The 24408-nt window shown below is 38.5% G+C and overlaps 1 protein-coding gene across 1 annotated transcript in view; it reads right to left on the reverse strand.

Annotated features, from left to right (window-relative positions):
- Positions 1-3966: 3966 nt before the first annotated feature.
- Positions 3967-24408, reverse strand: part of SULF1 (sulfatase 1) — a 120557-nt gene continuing 100115 nt past the window's right edge. Inside the window, exons 15-24 of the mRNA XM_010009837.1 lie at positions 17283-17499; positions 13852-14098; positions 11996-12092; positions 11816-11910; positions 11343-11408; positions 10773-10945; positions 10510-10652; positions 10275-10398; positions 9347-9380; positions 3967-4145 (exon numbers count right to left, since the gene is read on the reverse strand). Of these exons, the coding sequence (XP_010008139.1) occupies positions 4115-4145; positions 9347-9380; positions 10275-10398; positions 10510-10652; positions 10773-10945; positions 11343-11408; positions 11816-11910; positions 11996-12092; positions 13852-14098; positions 17283-17499 (1227 nt within the window). The 3' untranslated portion in view covers positions 3967-4114. The remainder of the gene's footprint in view (positions 4146-9346; positions 9381-10274; positions 10399-10509; positions 10653-10772; positions 10946-11342; positions 11409-11815; positions 11911-11995; positions 12093-13851; positions 14099-17282; positions 17500-24408) is intronic.

A 24408-nucleotide genomic window follows, 5' to 3' on the forward strand; every position in this document is an offset into this window, starting at 1 on the left:
AGAGGGCCCACGTTGTCCCTAGTCTGTCTCTGAGGGCTTTTCTTAAGGGCTTTCGGTTGGTTGTGAGACAGAAAGTGTCTCACACAGTACACAGTACACAGACGATGTAAGGACAGTACTTGCTGCCTTCTTTTAAATCCTAAAAGAAACATCACCCAGAGATGCGCAAGCCTTAAAGTTACTCCATTCCAGATCCAGGCCCTCTTTAGAGAGTAACTAACTATGTACTGCTTTTCAAAATAGACACACCTGCCACTATTCTGCAGATAAGAGGAAGCCAGGAAGATTCTGCTCCCCATCCTCCACTTGTTTCCTGTGAGGAGCATTTGCCTATAAAGTCAGATTTAGGCATTTTTTTAATTCCTGAGCCTGCAACTGCCTAATGCCTGGAAGAGCCACAGCATGTGCTGCACAGGGAGTCAAATGCCTTAGATATAGGACAAGAAGTACTGCACAGAAAGAAATGCAAAATGTATTGGGATAGCAACTCACTGCTTAGGACACTTACTTAAGGATATGACAGCTTTTGGCATCTTTCATTTGGTCAGGTTTTATATTTGGTGGATGTTTCCAGAGAACAAGGATCAGAGCTCACTGCTCCCTGTACCTTTTAGCTGCAGAATGAGTCTCTTTTATATTTTTTCCCCTCCACATTCCTGTAAGAGAGCTGTAAAAAGGGCTCCCACCTAATTTAGAAGATAGGGCACTAAGCTTCTGATCATCTTGAAGACTGAGCACTGTCCTGGAAGAAGGAAGGTTAACCCTTTTCAAGCTGATGAAGATGTGATCTCTCCCATTTCCTGAGCCAGTACTTTAAAGTCTCATGTAAGGAGAAAGGGCAAGTAGGATGAATGGGTGGACCACACTATTGCACAGTTCCCTTCTCTGTATCTACCCAAGCATTAAAAGAGAAGAAAACATTGCTTTCAAAGTGTACTTTCAAAGAATGGAGGGCACATGGTTGGTGCTGGATAATTCCCTGCACAAAGATATGAGAGGGACCTTGCTTCAACTTGCCTTTGTCCTTAAAGTCCTCCCAAACTTGCTGGCTCAGCCTGCTCTGCATACCATTTTGAAATGCATCCTGTGTTTGCCAGTGTGCTTTCCAGGGGTAGGCATCTCTCAGGGGTCTATCTGACATTGCAACAACTGCTTTTGAACACTTAGGTTGATCCCCTTTCCTGATGCCCACAAACGTCACCTGTAACTTCACGTCTGCAGGAGCATCAGTGTCCAGGGACCATGTAGAAGAAAGAAGAGTTCAAGAAGCATAGCTTCAGAGGCTGATTTTAGCCATTAAGCTAATCTTAAGCATAAGCCACTGAGCAAATAGTGCAAGTAAGAGATGGTTTACCTTGAAACCTAAATTCCTTTGTTAAAACCTGCAAGTCTGGTCTGCCGTGCTTTGCTATCACAGGAGAGCACTGTAGGGAGGATGGAAAGGTGGCACCATGTAACTTCAATTCTGGGAACTGCTGTTTGTGCAGCTCGGTGCGTTGACTTCAAGGAAGAAAGGACTGGGTGAACTGGGGATTGAAAAAAAAATCACAGCATGTCTTACACAAAACGTATGTATTATTCACATCCTCAGGAATAATTTATAACAGAATGCAGCGTGTTATTTTGTTACCTGTTCCTTTAAATGTGGATGGATTCTTAAAACTGCAACTGAACATATTTTAAAAATAAGTCTCAAGTAGGAGGAAAACTGGATCACCTGGACTGCTCTGAAGCAGGTAAAGTAAAACACTTTTTATTTCAAGAAATATTGCTTCTAGACTTTCCTGAAGCCAGAATTGTACTATAAAAGTATCACAGAAATATTATACAAGATTTAAAAACACAGTCTGTATCCTAGTAACTTAAAACCTATGTACAAATAGCATCATTCATGACCATAAATACGTTTTTCTATCAATCAGCCCATGACACATACATCAGACAAAGAGCTAGCAATTTTAACATATTTACAGAGTCCATCAAAAAGACTGCTTCTTAAAATTATTAAAATCCTACTAAAAGAATCTCCTTTGTAAAAAGTTTCAACTTAAAATACAATGCAATGAACGTAAATTTAATCTGCAGTGCTTGCAATAGCCAAAAAATACTCACTACACTAAATAACATGTAACAGATAGGAAACACACCCGTGAATTTGACACCATGGAATTACATCTGTTTGAGGTAATTCTCTTTTGTTGTTGTGCTAATTATTTAGAAATTCATAAAGAAGCAAGGGAAGAAGATACTAAGTTTTGAGTAATACAGATTTTCAGTCATGTTTGTATTATACTTTATGAAATTTAATGTTTGGTAAAGTTCAAGAAAAAATTTAGAATACAACAACAAAAATTATCTAAACTACTATTTTCTTTTCTCATGTGCCTTTTGCATCTAAAATAATGTAAATCTAGTATGATTTTATCATTCCCTTTAATGCCTGTTCAAAACAAAAAGAATTTAAGCCTCAAAATGATAATAATGCTTTCAAGATATTGTTCAGGATAATAAAAATCAAATGTGGTGACAAAAGCATATATGTATTGATGTAAACCTTTTACCAGTATCAGAAAAAAAAAGTCAACAAAACCTCATGGATTTTTAATACTGACAATATCAACATATAGTGAAACAATCCAATTTAAACAAATCCTTCTACAATTAACAATTATTAGCCATACCTTTCTGAGAGTAAGTTTAATTAAAGTAACAAAAACATGCAATATTTTTGCTAAAGTAATATTCTAAGCATCTGTTTCCTCAATCCATGTTGTTTGCCTCCTTCCTGTCAATCTGTTTATTGGTTTCACAATTACATGAGACAATGAGCAAATGAACAAACAACATGTAAGGTAGTAGATTCATAAATGGTATGGCATACAGATTTTAAAAGTGCATTTTACTTGAAAGCATGACATTAGGAATTTCCAGTGGTTAAAATAATTTATGAAAAAGAGATTATGCAGAGAGATTTGAGTGGACTGAAACACTCATTCCTGATAGGATCATATGGAAATAAAGTAGCTTGAACATCCTCTTCAAACAAATAACTTTAAGCTTTTGGAGAATGTGCTACTGCCTTTGAAAGTTAACACTGTTTCTTTTAATAAAAAATGGAAATCTTGCTTCCCAGTGGGGAGAATTACTGTGAAAGTATGTGTGTGTTGAGTAAAAATAAATGCACACAGACAAATACTGAACTGGGCTCAATTTAGCTGCAAAACGTATCTACAATAAACTTGGAATGTCAGTTGTCATGATTACCTTTATTAGTTTGCTAATAAGAAAAAGGAGAACTTATTTAATGGTTTACAACTTGATCTAATCCAAAGAGAGTGGAGCTGAGGCACTGCCTTCTACATTTAGGATTTGTGAAGTTTCCCCTGCAAGACTCTGTTCTGGTTTTTTTAAGGAAGTTCCTGTTTTCTGGGTGCTGACTGATGACTCCCTAATGGATACATTTACGGCCTGATGAACAAGGGGTTCATCGGACCTTATGGGGAGATACATTTGATCTTCAAATATATCTTCCACAGCGTCACTGTCCTGATGAGTGTCTTTTTGAGGAATGCTGATGTGTTGTAGCATGAAGCTATGCCGGGACTCCAACTCTATCAAACCATTTCCACTGAAGTCCATATCAAAACGGTCTGATTCTTTATCCTCCATCCATTTTTCAGCTTGATGATTATTTCTCCAGTGTGCATCATTCAAACGACTTTTCTCAGGAATATCATTGTTTAATTCAAGTTTCTTCTCCTGACTTAAATCCACCGTGCTCAAAGTGAGGGCTGCAAAGTCTGTTGGCACAATAAGCTGCAACTCTTCTGCAGGCAGGCCGCTCGATTCTTCAGTGGAAGTCATTTCCACTGAGGTGAATGGAGTGGATGATTCATCCCCATCCCCATTGGTTCGAGCAGTGTTAGCCTTGTCTGTTTTATTTTGCTGGTAGTAACTGTTCAGCAGTGCAAACATTCTATCTACATCCTTCAAGTAATTAGTCCAGTCAGCCAGACTAAGTCTATAGTTGTATCTGTATTCATATACACTTTCATTCACACTGTACAAGTCTTCCAGTCCTTGCCAGTCGATGTCACCAGTGAAACTGGGCAGGTTAGCCTTCCCATCCATCCCATAATTGTCCTCTGTTGAAAGAAAGAATAAAGCCTAATGGTGAACATCAGTTTAAAAGCGCAAGCAAAACTTCCACGTGTTTCAACTCCAATTTGCTCGAAAGTGCCACTATTCATAATGTAAGTAGTTCAAAATGTAAGATGCTCCATGTCTTCTGTCATCAGATTAATGGTTCTGGCCTCAGGTGTGTTCGCAGCTCCTGCTAAACACACAGCAAGAAACTCCCTGTCTTCTGCTGCGTCTTTGGACTGAGTAAAAAAGAACAAAACCTGGTCTGATGGGGCTGTGTGATGACATTCAGAGACAAGTACTCTGATATTTCAATGCAGGAAAGTTGCTTCAATACATGAATAATCCATTCACCCTTCCTGAACACTCCAACAAAATGTGCAATAACTGAACAATGGTTAAGTATGAAAGATGGAACTAACTATGAAAGCCATTAGTAACCTGAACTTCAACAATGCCCACAGGAATCTGGTTTCTGGGTAGCTTGAAACATATGTCTACAAACCAACCAGCCACATTTTATTTAACAAACGATAGCCAAAGATAGGCTTTTACGTACTTCATAAACATTAATTTTAATTTACACCAAGCAATTAGGAGAAATAAAAGCTTTAAAAACTTGGTGTGAATTAATTTTTAGCACTGCAGCACTCTGTAAAAGTGTTAAAATACACATAGATATAGAATCTTCTAAAGGTTTTGTTTGTTTGTTTGTTTTTTTTTAAATAAAAGCTTTCAAAGAAAATATCTAACAGCTTTATCAAATAGTAAGTCTGAATAAAGGGCACAGATATGAGCCTATAAGTAACAGTGAAGCTGCATTTTATAGTGATCACAGCCAGAAAAAGCAAAGACATGAAGGAAATTTATTTCCAAAAGATTTTTAAAGTCACTACAGTGACTCCAGTGACTCAGCTTATCAGCTGTAGTGTGAAGCCCATTTTATCTTGACAAGTAACACTGAACACCACTATTTTATTTAAATCACTGCGCAGACTGTGTTCAGTCCAAAGATTTTATCGACAAAGTGGACTACAAGGAAAAAGTAATCAGGTAATGCAAAAGCCTGCTAGGGGAAGTGGCCAACTTGTCCTTACAAAAGATGTTGCAGGCCATATTTAGTAATTAGTCCACTGAGATGACTTACTCTCTTTCTGGAACTTGTACAAACAGGTAGGCTGGTAGCAATTACCTTGGAAGCTGAAGTGCCTATAGTCCAACAGCCTGAACTGAGCACAAATGTTTATCTGTATTGAGTCCTCCATCCTTACAGTGGCATCCCTATTAATTTGTTTGTATTTTAACTTGCCCTTTCTCATTATTCAAGTAAAATATACAGCTTATATTCTTTGCTTCTTTATTAGCTTGAGATTTCACAGTGGAAAGAATTTCTCCACTATTAGTCCATCATATGGGAAGTCAGAAAAATACCATTATGGTCAGAAAAAACTCGAGATTTTCTTATGTTAAGGGGCCTTATTCTGCTCCCACCAAAGGGAGACCACTGTTCATACTTGGAAACACCTGAATCTTTGTTCTTAATCAATATTTTTTTCACTTAATGCAACAGCTGTAAATACTTTACAACCTAAAATTTAAATATCTTATTTTTTTAAAGCAAGTTCTAGGAATATTTTTTTTTTTTGCAAACACTTGGCAATCTTCCTGTTACAGGAAGCAATGCAAGCTTTTTGGATTCGGTAGGACACTATGACAGAGCATCTTCTTTCTTTCTTTTCCTGAAGTAGACAAGAGAAATGAAATCATGGCATGACCACATGAGAGCCATCTTTTAAGTTGAATTATAAATAATTTGTTTCCTGAAATAAAAAATAAGTGCAGAGGTTTCAAGAAAGAAGTCTTAATATTCCAGGGCTTAGAGGCATAAAGGGGCCTAGAAAACATCATAGGAAGGGATGCATTTTTGAGAAACTGAGTGACCAAACCATGGAAGATATTAACCACACCACAAATGTGACAATGTTTAAGTTTTGCACAGTTACTCGGTACTGGTGATTTCATATTTTTCTTTTCTTTGCCAAATCAGAGCCTGTAAAGGAATACAAACTGCTGTAGGAACAGTTAGTGGCCAAAGTGGTTTAGTATGCGATGGCAGAAACTGAAAGAGGAGTGCTGCCATTTGACCAGTTACAGGTTTGGGGATGGACCAGGGCAGTGGGGGGCAAAGCAGGAGCTAGAAAAGTGCCTTTGGGCCCAGAGGAACCTCTGCTGCCTGTCCAGGCAGTGGGACAGAGGGTTGAGTGAGCAAGCCCGGGTGGCAGGGTAGGGAGCAGGGAAGTCTGGGGAGTAGCGAAGAGGAGCAGGGTTTCTCAGAAGCCTCAGCAGAGGGGCAATGGGGCTGCGCTACAGAAAAATAAGATCAGAAAGGAGTTTGTTGAATTCCTACAAAATAGCTCAAAGACTCAGTCAGAGCTACATGGTCCTTCATGCTGGATCTATTTTTTACTAATTCTGGCACTGTTTCTTCACTCTCAAGGGACTTCACAGCTGGGGAGGCACTGGGCATTGTTTCCTTGATCTTCATGTCAAGAAGAAGAAAATAACTTTTTTAACACATTAAAAAAATAGAAAAACAAAATCTTAAGGTCCTAGTCCTGACTGTAAGTTGGTTGAGTCAGCAAGTCACCTCACAGCTTATTTCCACAATTTAGCAGTAAGCATGAAAAGTTTCCGACTGAAATTGAAGTATACTGGGGAAACGAAAGAGAACAGAAAAGGTTTTCCCCTGTAAGAAATCTCCTTGCAAATACGTGTGAAACAGGAAAGTGCAGATGAGTGCATGTGAGTAACAGCATAGCAATTGCTTCCTCGATCAGTATTTTGTAATTCCTTAGTTAGACCCAAAAGAGAAAAGTTCTTGCTATTTGTTCACAGCAAAACTTAAAATCAAGCAGTAGCTAGGCTTCACTCTCCAGTTATCATACTCTTGAGTCCCACGATGCCATCCATGGCTGTGTTGCCTCAAAACTAGTAAGAGATTTGGATATATCTCTGCTGAGACTAAAGACAAGTAGGTACAATCATCTCCTTGGTGGTTTTGAAAAACCTCAGACTAGCAGGAAAGGAGGGAGGACTGTGCAATTCCCACATCCTGTTACCAGCCATGTCTGGAGAGACATCTTCTGCCCATCAAAGGACACAGGTGACACCAGTTCTTCCCTGCTGAAGCCTTCTCCCTATGTTTTAAGCCAAAAGCACTATACTGGCTGTTTCCATACAGGCCTGTTGTCCCAGTATTGTACTTGCAACACAGTTTGTGCTGTACTAATGCAGGGCATTCTGAACGGAAACAAGGCTGAATGGAGAAACCACATGATCTGATGGAAGCCTAAGGGTAGTGCAGATGACTTAGCAGCATAGGGCTTTTTCTTTCTTATTCCACTGGTTTCTCTTCAGGAATCAAGAAAAGGAATCTCTAAGAGATTGTTTTAATAATTGCTCATAAATTGTTTCTGTTCATTTAATTTTCTGTTTCTTTTAGAAAGGAAAACCAATTTCCACAAAGATGGGGCCTGAACCAAAACGTTGAACTCAGACACTTGTGTATATTGAGAAACTGGGTGTATATTGCAATAGCACAGAGCAATATCACTTGTATTATACTATACCTGCTAATTATCCCAGTAGTACAATATTTATTGACTTGGTATCAGAAGTTAAAATGTTTTCATTGCTAAACATTGTAGCAAGGTACAATTTAAAGATTAATCCTGGGTGCTCTACTATTTCACGCAACCCTACAATTCAAAAACGCCATTTCTATTAGATGCGTAGGTAAAATGAGGAATGCTTACAAGGACATCTTCTAATGAAAGACTTAAAAGCATAATTACAGTGATTACTTTCTATCATTGTCGTAACCAGTCCCCACCAGGCTGCAATGAGCAATGCAAACAGCTGGGATATATCCAAGCCAAAACTTATCATTTTCCTAGATCCTAAAACTACTCAAGTGAGAAAATACAAAATTGGCTGCAAGGAAAAATTAGCTGCTTAAATTGGAGATCTATAAAACATTGAAATACATTATCTTAATCATCCACTGGCTCCAGAGAGCTAATGACAAGGTTCTATTCAGAAGATCCTGTGAAAAAAAGGTTTATGCAGACTTGTATATTCCCTGGAGCCAGTTTATTTCTCAGGTGAACAGTGCATATCAGGAGCCACTCCATCAAAGTGAATAGAGATGAAAATGTATAAACCTGATATATTGTGAAAAGGTTTCAAGTCTAAATATGACACAACAAACTTTGATCTGTTTTTCACCCTGAGCACAGGTGTTGCTCAATGAACACCAAGTGCAATCCTGTTAAAACCTAAGGTTTTTCAGCCTGTTCAGGCTTTTGCTTTATGATTGACTAGTTCCTCCACCAGGAGAAACTGGGATCTGCATGATAAACATGTAAGTATGATATAGCTGCAAATAGATAAATACACTTGCAAACAGCATTCTTTCATGTATTCCCCAGGTTCAAGCACTAGGCACCCCCCCCCACCCCCCGGTGCCCTTCCTCAGTTCAAATGTTACAGCCTTTACACAAAATTTTGTTTCATGCTTGTGTGATTTCATCTGAAAGTAACACCCCCGGCCCAAAGCAACCTCTTCTTTCTGCTGCACTTATATTGAACAGTCTCCTGCTGGTTTCTAAGCACATGCTCTCGTATTGAGCATTGCTTTTGCTTAAAACAGCATCTGCACACGTTTCCTAGAGCCAGCGGGAAGATTTTATGTTACTTCCATAGATCTCATTAGGCTCTTTGGATACATATACCTCAGAAAGCTTTTTAAGCACATTTGGTTTATGTTTAAAAAGCAGCTGTACAAACTTCCTAAATAAAACCAGAAAAAAACCCCCAACCCATCCAAAATCAACCCAGTAACAAGAAAACAACCCAAAAGAGGTGATACTTTTTGTGTCATTTTCCCCAGGTAAACATCTAAGGAATACAGGCATGAAGTATGAGCTGTATGAAGTCTTGCTATGACAATGAGCTACGTTAAATGCGGAATGGTAGAGCTAAAAAATAAATGGCCAGGTTCGGTATAAAGTAGTTAGAAAATGCATGCATCAAAAGCTATGCTGTGTGCAATATGGCAGGGTACAGACATTAGTTGAAATGAACCGGAGTCATGCAATTATTTGGAAAGAAGCTGCTGAGGAGAATAAAAAAGTGTGGATACCTGTGTGGATCATAGCTTCCTCCATCTTTATTTCCTGATATAGGAAAATACAAGAGTAACTTTTGTTAGTGTTTAGAACTTGTAAAACCATTCACAATGTAGTTTTCCATGCACAGCATCTAATTCCTAAAAAGAAATGTACTGTGTTAAATAAAGACAGAGCTGTAATCCAACAAAGAAATCCTGGAAGTTTCTTATAAAAGAACTGAAACCCTACACTTTTTCAAAAATAATAAAACCCCCAAACAATTGGATATGGTAGAAAAGAGAAACATTTGTAGCTGAAGAAAGAGATACAAAGATGTAACACCATAAATGATGTAAAGGGAATATTCCTGTAAAAAAAAAAAATCACAATATTCAATTAACCAACTTTAAGTGCAATGAATTCCAGAGTTATGAAGTATAATACCAGCTATTTTTGTACTCAGACTCTCTTGTAAAGAAATATTGTTTTTCTCAAAAATGGAGGAGACTACTGCTGTTGAGAAGTTTGCAATGTTAAATCTCAGTTGTGGTGTAGAGCCTCCTGAAGTTGTTCATATAAGCAGACAGCAATTGGAATAAACACAGGATTTAGTACCTCACCTGCTACTGGGAGGCAAAACCTAACCAAATAAACCCTGCAACAGAGAAAAGTTATAGTTGTGAAGACCTGCATATGCTTGTTAACAATTAGCTCAAATAACATGATCACCTTTCTGCAGCATTTCTGTCAAATGTTGTTTGCCGTCAATACCTGTCTAGAATAGCCTGTGCCAACTTGCAAAGGAGCTTCCTGGTCATGCAGTTGTGCAAGATGTTTTATGTGGATCATTCCAAACTATTCAGAGCAACACTTAGGAGAGTGACACTTCATGATTTAATTAGTATTTAAGCACATAACCCTCCCCCGAATAAAATAGAAATAAACACTTTTTCCTTGTACCTGTTTCAAGTCCCTTTGGCCTTGGATTGCACTGCTTATAACCTTGGCAACTTCGCAGTTCCATTAGCTGTATGTGTAATTGATTCAAAATGCCTCTTTCCACTGTGTGTACTGTATTTGTCAGCTGAGAAAAAGAGAAATGGAAAGAAAAAAATACTTGTTAACAGAAACAAAAAAACCCAACCCATAGAAGAGTCTGGTGAAGCATCATTTTGTAACAGGGAAAGGGGTTTACCTGATATGGATCAGTGTTCATATCAAAATACTCCAAGAAGCCAGTCGCAAACTCACAAAATAGAAAGTTGTGGGTGTCATTAACTGTTCGCAGACACCAGTAAGTGTTGTTATTTGAGCTTGTGCAAGCACAGAAAGAGCCCACTGTAATTAAAGAAACAAGTTATTAATTTTCAGTGAAAAATGCTCTGATGCATGAAGCGGAAACACGTTACATAGCAGACGATAATCTAGATCACGTCTGCACATGAACATGAGACTTACAGTTCCAGAATGGTGCTGTTTGCCAGTGGTTGTTGTCGTGGGTAAAACACGTCAGTCCAGGAAGGCTACACTCATCTCCTTTCTTCTGGCGCCTTTTCCCCTTCCTTTCCTTCTTCCTTCTCCGGTTCTCTTTGAACAGCTGCAGTTTGCCATCCACTTCCTGTGCTGCTTCTCTGTTTCGAGAGAAAGTTGGGCATGGCTGACAGAGAACAGTCTCTATTTGGCTAACAACAGCACTAGCAGTTTTTACATCTTTCTGGCTTTTTTAAAGGTGACATGACAAGTATATGCTCCCCTTCTAGCTCAGCTTCTACCCCAACTGTTATGACAAGGCATTCTCTTCAGTAAGCATGAGAAATGATGCATAAATATTATCCATAAACTTTCATAACTCTGTCCAAAACTAATGAGGGTTTCTTGTGAGTTCTTACTATATGTAACCTTTTCTTTCCCTCCCCTCCTCTCTTCTCTTCCCCTATCCACAAAAATCCCTCCCCTCATCCCCCCAGATATATTTCTTCAGTCACCAAAAAGCCAGCTGAGAGAGTGAGAGGTTAATAACAAGCTTACTTGAAGGGATGAAGATGGCTCTTGAGTTTCTCTTGGGCCTTTACTCCTTTCTCTTTGTTATAATAACTACAGGGAAAATTATTACGAATTATCAAGTCATGAAACCATTTTAAACATAAAAACAAACCAGAAACATTCCATCTATAATGTTGTCTTAAGGAAATACACAGAATGATTTTCACTTCATTTAAAGAACGTGTGAGTGATTGTATACTAGATTATAGCAAAACTACAGCTGGATTCAAACATGTTAATAGAATACAAACGTATTTAATTTGAAATTGTTAGCATTTGTTGTCTTTAAATTCACAGCAACTTCTACTCTTTAAAGGGATCTAATTAAAATGAGTACTTATAGTGGTCATAAATATTGATAAAGCTTATGTTCTTTCTTTTCCATCTCAAAAAACTTGGAAAATGTGTAAGCCTTACCAATCAGTGTAGCTTTCAGTGTTGAAAGCTATCTCTCTTACCTCTGTTTACTACAGTCACATTCATCCGGTTTTCTTCTTTTTAGGTGTCCTCTAACTTCCCTCAAATTCTTAATTTTGTCTTGGAGAGCTTCAATCTGAAGAGAATATTTCTGAGTCAGAATTATGCTTTGGAAAGGTAGCACTACAAAGACTTCACGCAGATTTTAAAATACCTCTTACCTCCTTATCAATGTAAGCCTTGTGGTCTTTCCAGGCTCTGGCGGATTGGTACAGCTCCCTCTCACAGTGAATAGTGTCATTTGGAAGAATAAAACATCTGTAGCCATGAGTTTAACAAATAGGAAAAAGAAGGTCAGTGCTTTCCCAGTTGCCTACCCATTTCTTTTTTCTGTCAACATTCCTAACCAATTCTTTGTTATATTCTGCTAAGAAATAAATAAACTCCACAAGGTCTTCTTCTGTTGACTTCATAATATTAATAATTGCTTCAATCTGTTTTCTCTGCAAATTAAGAATTAAAAAGAAAGAAATCCTCAACCATGACAGATACTCTGTGTCTGCTAAGCAAAAATGCAATGTCATCTTGGAGATTCTAAATCCAAACAGAAATTAAATTGAAACTGACATAAAACCTGTTCAGAAGTTAAAGCCTCTTGTTAACCAAATGTGCCATTGCTTATTTAATCACCAGCTTCTGAGAAATATACTTCTCTTGCCATATGAATGTGACCCATCCTCCAAATATGCAAAATAGTCAAGAAAAGAACATACGGTCAATGGGCTGAAGATCAATATAATCAATGTAATCAACAAAGATTAATAAAAATCAAACTTAGTGCAAAGAGTTCAAACAAATGGTTAAAAAAACCCAACAGAACACTCAAAAAGTGTTCAGAAACATTCATATGTGTGTTTGAAAACAACAGCTCTACCAAGAGGAAAACATACACGTGGAAGACCAAAGAAATGGACTGAGATGGCAAATCCAACAGACTGCAGGCTGGGGTTCCAAACTTATCATGCTGACCAACAGAAATTCCTTAATTATGGAAATGTTCCAATTTTATAGACACAACCTTTCTTGGGTCCTGCTTCATCAGAACTCTTCTTTTAATTTTTGAGAAGAATAGCAGAAAGGAAGATGTAGCTGCTTATCTGTTTGCATGTTATCCCATTATGGTTTTTCGTTCACTCAAGCAATTCTGAAAGCAATCTTGTCTTCAGTAAAAGTCAAAACACTTTATGGAGAAATAATAACTTTCTCAGAAAACTATTTATTAATGCCATGGTTGGAAATTATCAGTGTAAAAAAGGATATATTTTATTTTTTCAAAACTAACTTTCATGTTTTTGTTTATGTTAAAAATAAGGAGAAATGTTATTTCTATTTTAAACACAATAAGAAGGGTACAATAGAAGATTTTTGCTGCCTACATCTGCCTGACTTTTCAGATCAATTGTATTAGCTTTTTTAAACTAAAAACTATTTTGAGATTTTTGTCTATTCATTCAGATTTACTGTAGGTCTAAAAATCGAAATCTAAGCATCTTACAGGGTGGAAAAATCATTGTGTGTCTCTTCAGGGATAAACAGGTCTAATGTATCTTAGCTAGTGTTAATGGCTGCAAACAACTAAGCATTAACAAAGATGATGTAACTGATCTAATCTTTCCTCATGTAGAGTGGGATTTCAGTTGTCTCAAATTTAGGCCTCTCCGCTAAGCTGGTAGCCTAGACTTTTATGAAGAACAGCAGGAGTGTCAGCTTCACAGAGTGATTAATCCATCATAAGATGCGTATTTCGATATGGAGGATGAATCCCCTTCTGGAGATGCCTACTCCTTCTCAGAAATAAAACCCAAACTAGATGCCTCCCTTTAAAATACACATGCTGAAGTTAAACAATTCCACCTACTAACAAATACAGCCCAGGTTTATCTAAAATCTACAATGAAGGTTTTAAGTTCTTAAATATTTTAACTATAAAATCATTAAAAATTGAGAGAAAACAAATAGAAAACTAAAACTATTTCATTTTAAGAAAAATAAAAGCAGCACAGAAAAGCAATCGTACTTGTGCGTCACTCTGACAGAGTTGGGTTGACCTATAGCATCAGCACCATCAGCAATCATTGCATCACCAGCAGCAACATCAGTTTCCTCTGCTTCTCCCTCATTTTCAGCATTGTGACGCTTGGCGATACTTTTGGTCTTTAACACCTGCAGTTCTTCCTCTTCCAGATTTATGTCATAGATTTCACCTTCAAATTCCACTGACAAGGACCGGGTTTGGCGAGTGTGAACAAATCGGGGTTTGTATTCTGAAGCAGAGGAAAGAAACATTCCCATATGTTGCATATACATATCTACATGACCCATGCCATGAACACAAAACATATTCCAAAGAGCAAGAATGCTGTGCAGTAAAAACAGTTGCAGTGGGGTGCATTTGTGTCTTTACAGAAACTTATTTAATGATTTTTCTACACATCAGAGTCCACGCTTTCATGAGTAGCATGAAATTTTGATTGTTTCAAGGTTTGCATTTCATGCTAGTTTGACCTCATGCCACAGTTAGCATCTGTATCTCCAAATACAATCAGTATCTCAGGAATCAGATGTCTAGAAAGAAACTCAAAAAATCAGAGACCACAGGATTAGAAACCACTTTAGCAAATGAAACTATTCAGTACTGTGAAGCAAGGTCAACACCTGTAAATTGGCATGTGACATGTTTGACTTACGCTTTAGAATAAAAATGAGTTTTTAAAAGGATAACACTTTTTCTTTTTAAAGATAGGCATTAAAAGGGCAAGATTCCATCATATGTCAGTGTGTATATATATATGTACGTATACTTTGACACACACATCATCCATATTTATGTGCACAAGTCACAGACCACCAAAAACTGCACTGTAGAGCTACAAGGAGATTTATCGCGTCACTTTTACTCATTGAAAGCTCTGAGCTTAGTAGCTTAGTACCAACTGTTTAGTAGCTCTTTTAGTTACTATGCACGTGAGTCAGATTAACTAAGACAATTAACTCTGAGGGGTTTTTGATGTTATTTACAAGAATACCTGTGTCTGGGCTCAGTCTGGAAGACCTTACACTTTTTATTTCTTTTGTTAAATGTACTTGTTGCAAATCACACTGGTAAACTCCACAGTCAATACCACAACAAATCATGCCCTGTCTAGCAAACACACACACACAGAGACCTACAAATACATATGAGCTTGTAAAAATCAGTTGTAGGGCATTTCCATTGTTACATCTATGCTGAGTACACCTGTGTCACCTAACAGTAATAATTCATGCAGCAGAATAAAATGGAAACTGTAAGAAAGTACTGCCTTTGGCCAGTAGTGCCAGTTCTACTTCAGTTTTTATGTTAGTGTTTTTGGGAGACTCAAACAGAGCCTTTCCTGCAAGAATCTTTCAGAAGTTTAGTGTGTGGTGTCCCTGCTCATGGCAGGGGGTTTGGAACTAGATGATCTTAAGGTCCTTTCCAACCCTAACTATTCTATGATTCTATTCTATAAGTGCAAATAGTGATCCTCATCCAACTCTTCATTCAAACCACCCTGCCTTAAACTATTTCAGTGGTTGCCTACTGTCAGGTGAAAAAAAGGCTTCCCTGTTAAGACATCTTCCTAAAGAGAAAACCCCTCATTTCAAAGCATCTTTCTCATCTGACCTCTTTAATAAAATAATGTAGAAAGGTTCATAGGATCAGATGGGACAGTTTCTGGCATTTTAACTGCCTCTAATGATAGTACTTATTAATCAAGAGAAAGAATGGAAAATATAAGCAACTTATGTAAGTATAATCTAAAACCTGAGGCCTGAACTCATCATTCCCTTAACAATATCTCATTATCGTGAGTCTTTCCCTGCTCTACTAAGAGGAGTGCTAAGGTGGATTTGGAGGAGGGGTGGGGAAGAGGTTTAAGAATGCTGTAAAGGAGAAAAGTATGACAATCATACTTTTTCTGTTGCATCCTTCAGATATTTGCTATTCCTTTCCCTTCCTTCTCTCCCCAAGTCACTTTCCCCAGTTGCAATCCTCATCCAGCCCTTGCTGGTGCCCTGGCAACACCTCTTTCCAAGATGTCTTTCCAAGGTACACACCAAGTACTTTGAAAATATCACTTAGGGGAACATTCCCCAGGTTGAGAATCACTCTGGCAATCTGTGACATGCAGACTTCTCAGCAGAGGTCTGCCTGTACACTCTGTGAGGTTCCTTAGATCATACTAAACAAATGGAAAAAATTATAGCAAGGCAGCATTTAGTCTGAACAAGAAGACAGCTCAAGACAGACAATATTGTGGTTGAACATACAAAGAATACCAGGAATTCCTGTTCACATCCAGAGTGGGGGAGGCTTTAAATCAGGAAATATTTGGAATTATACTGACATTATTCTCTTATTTCATCGACATCTGTGCAGCATCTTTTAAATTTTGCATTTCTCATACGACTTTGTTATCTTCCTGTTTTAAAAACCTGTCTTTATTTCGTTATCTTCCTGTTTTAAAAACCTGTCTTTATTTCGTTATCTTCCTGTTTTAAAAACCTGTCTTTATTTCGTTATCTTCCTGTTTTAAAAACCTGTCTTTATTTCGTTCCCCAGTCTAGTATTCTATATAGAGAGCAGGAGAATACAGCCTGCTCTTGAACAAAAAGTCTGAAATCCGGGTCTGCTTGTATTGCTGTTGCTGCAGAACTTCACCACGGGGCAGAGAGAAGAAAATACTTGTTCCATTTAAAATAACGACTTTTTAAAATAGGCTTCTTTTGTAGAAACCGTTAGAAATATATCCTGTCCTAAAACCTGCTTGTACGTTCCATTCAGCTCGTGCTCCACTAGAGGACACTGCTACCTCATTCGTGTCCCCGCCGGATTGTTGCAGCTGAGCAGTATTTCAGTGCGAGGGCAGCCGCAGCACTGCAGAGCTTCATGTAAAAGATGTCTCTGGGGTATCACCAAGCAGCGCGTGAATTCAGAGTTAACGATGCAAAAAACTCTTGCACTGGCCGTCTTGACATTTAACGGTACCGATTCACCCGCAGGTGCCACCGGCTTGTCATGTCTGAGTAGCGCGATAGGTGGCACCAGAGCAACACCATCACCACCACCATCGCTGCCACCACCACTGCCATCACTGCCACCACAGCCACCACTACTGTCATCGTTACCACCACCACTGCCACCACCATCACTACTGCCGCCATCATCATTGTTGCTGTCACCACCTCCATCATCATCACTACTGCCACCGCCACAACCACCACCACCAGCCGAACCACTGTGGTCTGAAGAACAAATATTATTACTACAACAATTATTATTGTTATTACCAAGGCAATTATGTAGAACCTGACTGCCAATTACAGATGTATTCACTAGACACAGAGGTGAAAGCAAGGGTATACTGATAAGCCATTTCCACCTGCTCTTTGGCTCAAAGTCCAAGAGATCAGATTAACACTTACTTTGCGCATTAGGGTTTCTCAAGAACTGTCTTTGATTTTTTCGTTGGGTCCTGCTGTTCCGGTAATCAGTGTCTCCACAGTTGCAGTCTTTGTCTTTACTGCTGTATCCCCGGGAGTGTATGCTGCGAGTCCTTTTCCTGATGGCAAGTGTGTCGCTAGATACCTTACACTTGTGAATTCGAAGTTTGCCGGAAGCATCCTCTGTGCACTGCCACTTCTGTGAGAGAGAGAAATAAAGATGATTTCTCAGCAGCCTTCTGAACCCCTGCTACTTTCAGGTGGATTATAAAACAAGACTGGCAAATTTCTGTAAAAATTAAGTAGTCCCTTAAATAACAAACTGAGAAGAGAAGCATTTTAAGGACTAAATTCACTCACATTCTTCTCAACATCTCTCTCATGCTAGGCAAACACAAGCTTGAATGAAATCACTGCAAATCTGCATAAGAAAATACAACCGAGCCAAAAAAGATATATAAATCAAGAGTATCTAGACTAAACACATCCCTGAAAGGAGCAAGTAAAAAGTCTTAATTTACTGAGCCAGGGAGTACAGCTGTCAGGGCTGCTTTCACCAACTCTTTTATTTCTTTGAAAAAACAAACTTTTTTTCTTTGTTCTGAGAGTTGGAATTTCTAACATGGTTCAGGGTAAAATTAAAAATCCTCACAGATAAAGAAGAACTGGTTTAATTGTAATGTTCCTTGGAAAGAGAAGAACAAATTGTGGGTGTGATTTAAAGAAAAACACATAAACCACTAGTGACACCTAATTTATTACCTTTCCAGTGGCCAGAATTAGGAGTTGCACCCTAAGATATGCCCCTGCAAACCATGCCACTCAGGTTTGCAAACATTGCTGGCTCTTTATATTTTACATGAGAAGGGAAAAGCCTGAGAGCACGATACCCTCAGCCAGCCTCCCTGTGCCCAGCAGGCACAAGTGAGGGGAAGAACCTTCGGGACAGTACACAAATAAATTAGCTTGAATAAACCACTTTGAACATCAAAGTCCTGAGATTTGTATCAGACTTGGGAAGAAAAGGTGCAGTCTGGAAGGAGTACCTGTAAAAGGCATTGGACACATGCTGAATATCAGAGCAATTGTGGAAGAATGAGATGAAACAGAGTTTTTTTCAACTTGTCTGCACAGTATCTGTCTGACTTGATTATCAACACCACTGAACCAGATGGAAGATTCCAGGTGGATTTTTCCAGTGGATCCCACTGTCTTCACATTTCAAATTAAAAAGCAACTGGGACTTTCATTTCCTTCCCATACTGAACTGCCTTAAAAAAGCTGAATATAGTTTTTTTTTAAACATGGCTAGGTGCTGACAGACCAGAGCTCCTTTGCCAGTGCCCAGAGCTTGCCATATACAGCACTCATAACACCCTACACAAGCTAAGAAGCCTATGAAGTTTTTAAGTCAGTTGTAGCCCGAATAATGAAACAGAGAACTAGAAATAGCTATGCTTATTTATAATTTTAATACAGTTATAGACTGTAGACTATTACCCAGTGAGTTTTGTTCACTTTTGTTCACATCTTTAGCCCGAATGACCAGTATGCATACAAAGCACTTAAGTTTGGCTGGATAGTGTAGACAACAAAACTGGGTAATGTTACTGATAACTGGAAACTTCTAGTTGCAGTTTCAGCTCTTTCGCTAAAATGTGTCATTTTTTGGTTCCCATAACTGAGTATCGTAGCTTTCTCATGCCTCATTAATAATAGCAAGACAGCTAGATGCTGGCCCTAATGGAGCCCCCAACTTAATTTTTGAAATGGATGCTAATACCAGAGCATACACATTTCAGAAAGTCTCTTCCATTAACTAAGGGCTGTTCTGGACTGTTTTCAGGGTGCTGTCAAGCTGCCTGAAGAAGGAAGAAAGAAAACTAAGCCGCAGGTATATTTGCTGACCTGATAACCCAAGGAGTGAGCTGATGTGGGTCTGAACCACACCACTGTGAGAGCACTCTCTGTCCTAACATGTGGGCTGAGTTAAAAGACGGATCAAGTGCTGCCTGCAGATTGGCATGATTGATCCCAGAACAGTAAACCATGTGTAAAAGGCCATAGACTTGCACAAGTCTGACGGCTGCCTGAGAAATCACACTCATGCCTGGACTTTCAGTGTAAACATACACCTACAAGTGACAGGGTGACTTTCTACAAGTAGAGGTGCCTGAGAGCTGGAACACTTTGCAGGATTTCATTCTGCAACAGCATGCACACTCTTCCTACCACAGCAAGAGAAAATTGTTACAGGACAAGAACTGAGTGCATCACTGTATTTCCTGAGCTTATTAGGTACATGTTACATTTATAAACATATGCCACTAGTTTTAATGAGTCTCAAAAGCACCATTTTAAAGTAAAATAAGTATTGTCTTTGTCTAACATTAATTATAGCAAGAGGTTCCGGGAGTGGCTTCAGTAGCCATTTAGATCATTTTCAACAGTATAATGACTAACACTGAAACAAGACTCTGTGTGTCTAGTACAAGCCAATAATAGTTCTCTATTTAAAACAGGGATTAAATGTGATTCAGTGATTCGGTTACTTTTTTTTTTTTTAAATTTGACTTTAAAAGATGTCATTATAAAGATGTGTCAGAGTTCTAAGATGGAATTTTTAGACTACCTTTCCTGAATCTTTGCCCATGCCAGTGTACTTGGGCACTGAGCATGCATTATGCAGTAAGTCATAATGGTCCTTCTGCACATCTTTAGATCTATAAAATGCATTAATGCACATAAAAGAAGGTTCTGGCTGATGCACTGCCCCTTCCCCTCCTCTGTTTTCTACCTTTCCTCATGCTATGAATACCAAAATAGTGTTTAAAGTCCAGGACTCAAATAAAAATTTAAGTTTGATTTCTGGGTCCCAGTTTCTCCATCAATTAAAAAAAACTATTGGCACATACACAAACTGAATATATCTTCATTAAATTCTAATTTGTATATGTTTTCTTATTTTCCTCATGTTTATCTTCCTTTTCACAATGATGTTTCACAAGATACCTAAGCCCATCTAACAATTCACTGTTGCCATAGGAATATGGGATGGTTCTTGCTTCCGTCTGCATGTTGACTGCACTGATTTATTCTCTCCTCAATAAGAGAAAAGAGGACTAACTCAGAATTAAAAAAACCCAAAATGAACAGTAGAGAAAAAGCAGGACCCTGACATTTGGTTGCAAAAAGCTGTTATATCTTTTCACTCATGTTGTGAAACTTAACCTGTGTCAGCCTTTTCCCTGTCATTGACTCATCATGTCCTTCTTTCATCTCATTTCATCACCTACCCTCCAGCAACTATTTCCCTCTCACCTCAGTTCCTCACCTTCATTTTTCTTTCTGCCTCTATTTAACTTCAGACGGCAAGCAAAACGTGGAAGAGGATACCCCTCTTCCCCTCTGCCCTGGCAGCAAACTGCAGAGGCAGCTCAGGAGATGTTAATGTGTTAAAGGACTAAGCACCTGCGAGGAGTGGCCAAAGACTTTGGGTTTGTCTAGTTTGAGAAAAAGAGGCTAAGCAGCAACCTCATTGCTCTCTACAGCTTCCTGAGGAGGGGAAGTGGAGAGGGAGGTGCAGATCTCTTCTCCCTGGAATCCAGTGATAGGACATGGAAATGGTTCAAAGCTGCGCTAGGGAAGTTTAGACTGGACATTAGGAAGTGTTTCTTTATTAAGAGAGTGGTCAAACACTGGAACAAGCTTCCCAGAGAGGTGGTCAATGCCGCATGCCCCAAGCCTGCCAGTGTTTAAGAAGCATTTGGACAGTGTCCTTAATAACGGACTTTAACTTCTGGTCAACCCTGAAATGGTCAGGCAGTTGGACTAGATGACTGTTGTATGTCCTTTCCAACTGAACTTTCTGCTCTGCTCTGCTCTGCCCTATCCTGTCCTATCCTATCCTATCCTATCCTATCCTATCCTATCCTATCCTATCCTATCCATCCTATCCTATTCTGTCATTCAGAAGCTTGGGGTGCTTTAATCTCTGTCAAGCCTGAAGCTCAAACACGTAAGTACACCTGCCTGCCCCTCAGTGAGGAGGCAAGCACCGGACTGCAGCAGGTCCGCAGCAGGAGCTTTTCCTTGGACAATGTCATCCGCACGATCCATTTTCTTCTGTGGGTAGAAGTTTGCCCTTATAAAGTCATTTCAAAGGCAAAGGGGAGCAAATGGGCTCGTTAAAATGGTATTGTTTGTACTTGGTTGCTTTGCATTGCATTGCTATTGGCACACTTCCAGTTGCAACTTACTGCTACATGAGCAAGACAACAGCAAATGACTTCACAAATACCGCGGGTCTCGATTTCCTGGTATTAATCAACTTGTGTCACAGCCTTAAAATTTAGTAAGTCTATTTCATTACTGAATGTAATTAAGACATAAAATATACATTTGGCATGGATCATTGTGATGTGCTGCACTGTAAATATCTACTTAAGCAGGATTTCAAATCAACTTTGTTTAGTTAATAGGTTGTGACAGCTTTGAGAGAGTTGCTGCCCCCTTATATACAGGGGAAGTTAATTAGACAGTTCATGAAAGGTGTCTTAACAGTAGGCAAGCTAAGGGTTTCTATGAAATGCCATTACTGGGTATTTGCAGTAGACACGTCAGTGTTAAACATTTGTCAGATTTTATCACAAAGCTATGAAACCCTGAAAAACATGCAACCGGAAATATAACACAGCCACAATATTTTTACAGGTGCTTTTTCATTTTGGTAATGTATGACTGACTTTGAGTATTATTGCTCAACCTGGTGAATGTTAAGATAAGGCATGAAAAGGAAGATTTCATGAATTTAAACATGTCCTCAAGATCTCATCTCCCTTTTTTCTTGTTTTGAAAGGTATGATCTAAATTGTAAAACAGTTTAGATGAAAATGCCATTGTGGGTTGTGTATGTTTGTACCATTTTCCTCTATTAGCAGTAACTAGATCTGGGTGAATGTCAGGGGACCTGATGAGATAATACTGGTAAGGGAGTCTGGTTTAGGGCTGTGCTACTGAAGTAAGAACGAGTTCTTCTGTGCCATTCAAAGAGGCCATGTCACACAGCACATTGAAAAGTGCCCTGTAATTATTTGGCTATGGTAAATAGTACAGAGTAGCAGCAGTTTATTTCTGCTGACCTGAATACTGAGAAATGTTTACGGGCTAAGGCCATGTCCTCTATGCATTCCCACAGAGCAGTCACGAACCCTGATCCTGACTGAGGCTCCTATATGCTCCTGGAAATATTAATTTGTGTTGTTACATCTCAGTAGTATTTGAACATTGCATGACAGTGTAGCTGTTTAACAAGGATGGTGTGCCAGGTTTGCTCAGTGAATTTGGAATTGTTGCATTTTTGTGGAACAAAAATCTCCTCCTTCGTTTTAGAACTGGGTTGACACTGCCCATAGGGCAGATCCCAATTTTTGCACCACTCCCTCATAACTGGACCAGTATCCACTGAATTGTGCACAGCTCCAGAGTCTACTGACATGAATATATTCAAAGATGGCTATTTATATACATTCTTACTCCCTGAAAAAGTGTTCCTGAAAAGTGCAATGGTCAATGGTTCAACAGATAAGGAAGCAATTTGTCCTATAAGAACTGATGTAATATAAGGGGAAAAGTATGACAGTCATTAGAAATACTTTTAGATAAATGCACAGTTAAATGACAGAACTGGAGGAGAAAAAGAATGAAGAAATTAATCACTGTATGACAGAAATAACTATGAAAATTGCCAATTTTGAGCTACAGTGTTTAAGAAATAGAAGAAAGAGAAAATAGCCTAGGAAGTTTATAGACTACACAATTTTGCATTCTTGATGCATAGACAAGATTTACTTTAAGTGTCACAGTTATAGCAGTTCTATAGCTATAAAAAATGCATAGGCTGCATTGTCAGCTCTAAAAGTGTAGGCACTTAAGTCAAGGCATCAAATATTTCACCTCCGTAGCATTCTCTACCAAATCTGTTAGCTTGTCTGGAGTTACAACTCAACATCAACAGACTTCAGTTTTCATCCAATAAATGTCCATTCTCAGGTGCAAACAAATAGGAGCCAATGGAAAGGATAAATTTAGCCTTTCAGTTATAAATAGCAATACCAATAATAATCCATTACTATTTGGTTATATATATTTAATTTGTGGAGGACTTAGTTTATATTATATTTCTCTGGGTACTTTAAAACAGAAACCATGTTAGAAGAGAAACTCAAAGGAGCACTACAGAAAGTGCTAAAAATGATTCTTGTGTAACCTATGTTTTCTGTCTAAACATTTATGGTTCATAAAATTGCTTTTAAATGTGCCATTCTACCATTTCTGTTAGAGAACATTGATAAGATAGTGGTAAAAATATGAACACAGTTGTGCATCCAATGAAACTAGTGATCTTCCCAGACTGGAATACTTCTGGATTTTATCTAGAATGGAGCTGGTACTTCATATTAAGAATTGCTTAAATTTGAAGAATTGTCAAATCTGGAAAGAGCTGCCTTCTGTTTAACAGGAAATTTAAATATTTAGGCTGAAATGTGAAATATTTAGGCTGAAATATGAAATGCCATGCTTCGAAGAATTATCTTTAGAGATAAAGGACCTTATCTTCGTATTTGGTTTTAAGTCATAAACAGAGTGGTATTTTAAAAAGAGATATAATTCTGGCAATTCTTACAAATTCTTGAGCAACTAAGTTGCAGGCATGTTTCTGTCAACTATGAGGGATGACTCCGCAGTGCCTAAAGTGAGCAATAGCTGCAAGAGCTGTTCATGAAAGCACTGAAGTGTGTACTTACTTTTAAGCGCGACTGGTCCCAAACACATATGCTTCCAGTTAAGCCTCTCTATAGATGGTCTGCTAAATTATGACTAGGAAAACGCAGTATCAATGGGCAGATGGCAAAGAAGAGCCAGCTTTGAATCAATGTTCTGGTAAAACAGGTTGGCCACCAGTGCCTTGTGACTCCTGCAAGCATCAGGAGGTTGTTCTGAAACTGGGAGGATCTGTGAGTGATGTTTATATGCTATATCATAATTTTAGTTGGGGTTTAGTGGGTGCTTGGGGTCTGGCTGTCAGTGGCTGGCTAGCCATCTGACA

Source organism: Nestor notabilis, unplaced genomic scaffold (genome assembly GCF_000696875.1).
Source record: "Nestor notabilis isolate BGI_N333 unplaced genomic scaffold, ASM69687v1 scaffold4522, whole genome shotgun sequence".
NCBI lineage: Eukaryota > Metazoa > Chordata > Aves > Psittaciformes > Psittacidae > Nestor > Nestor notabilis.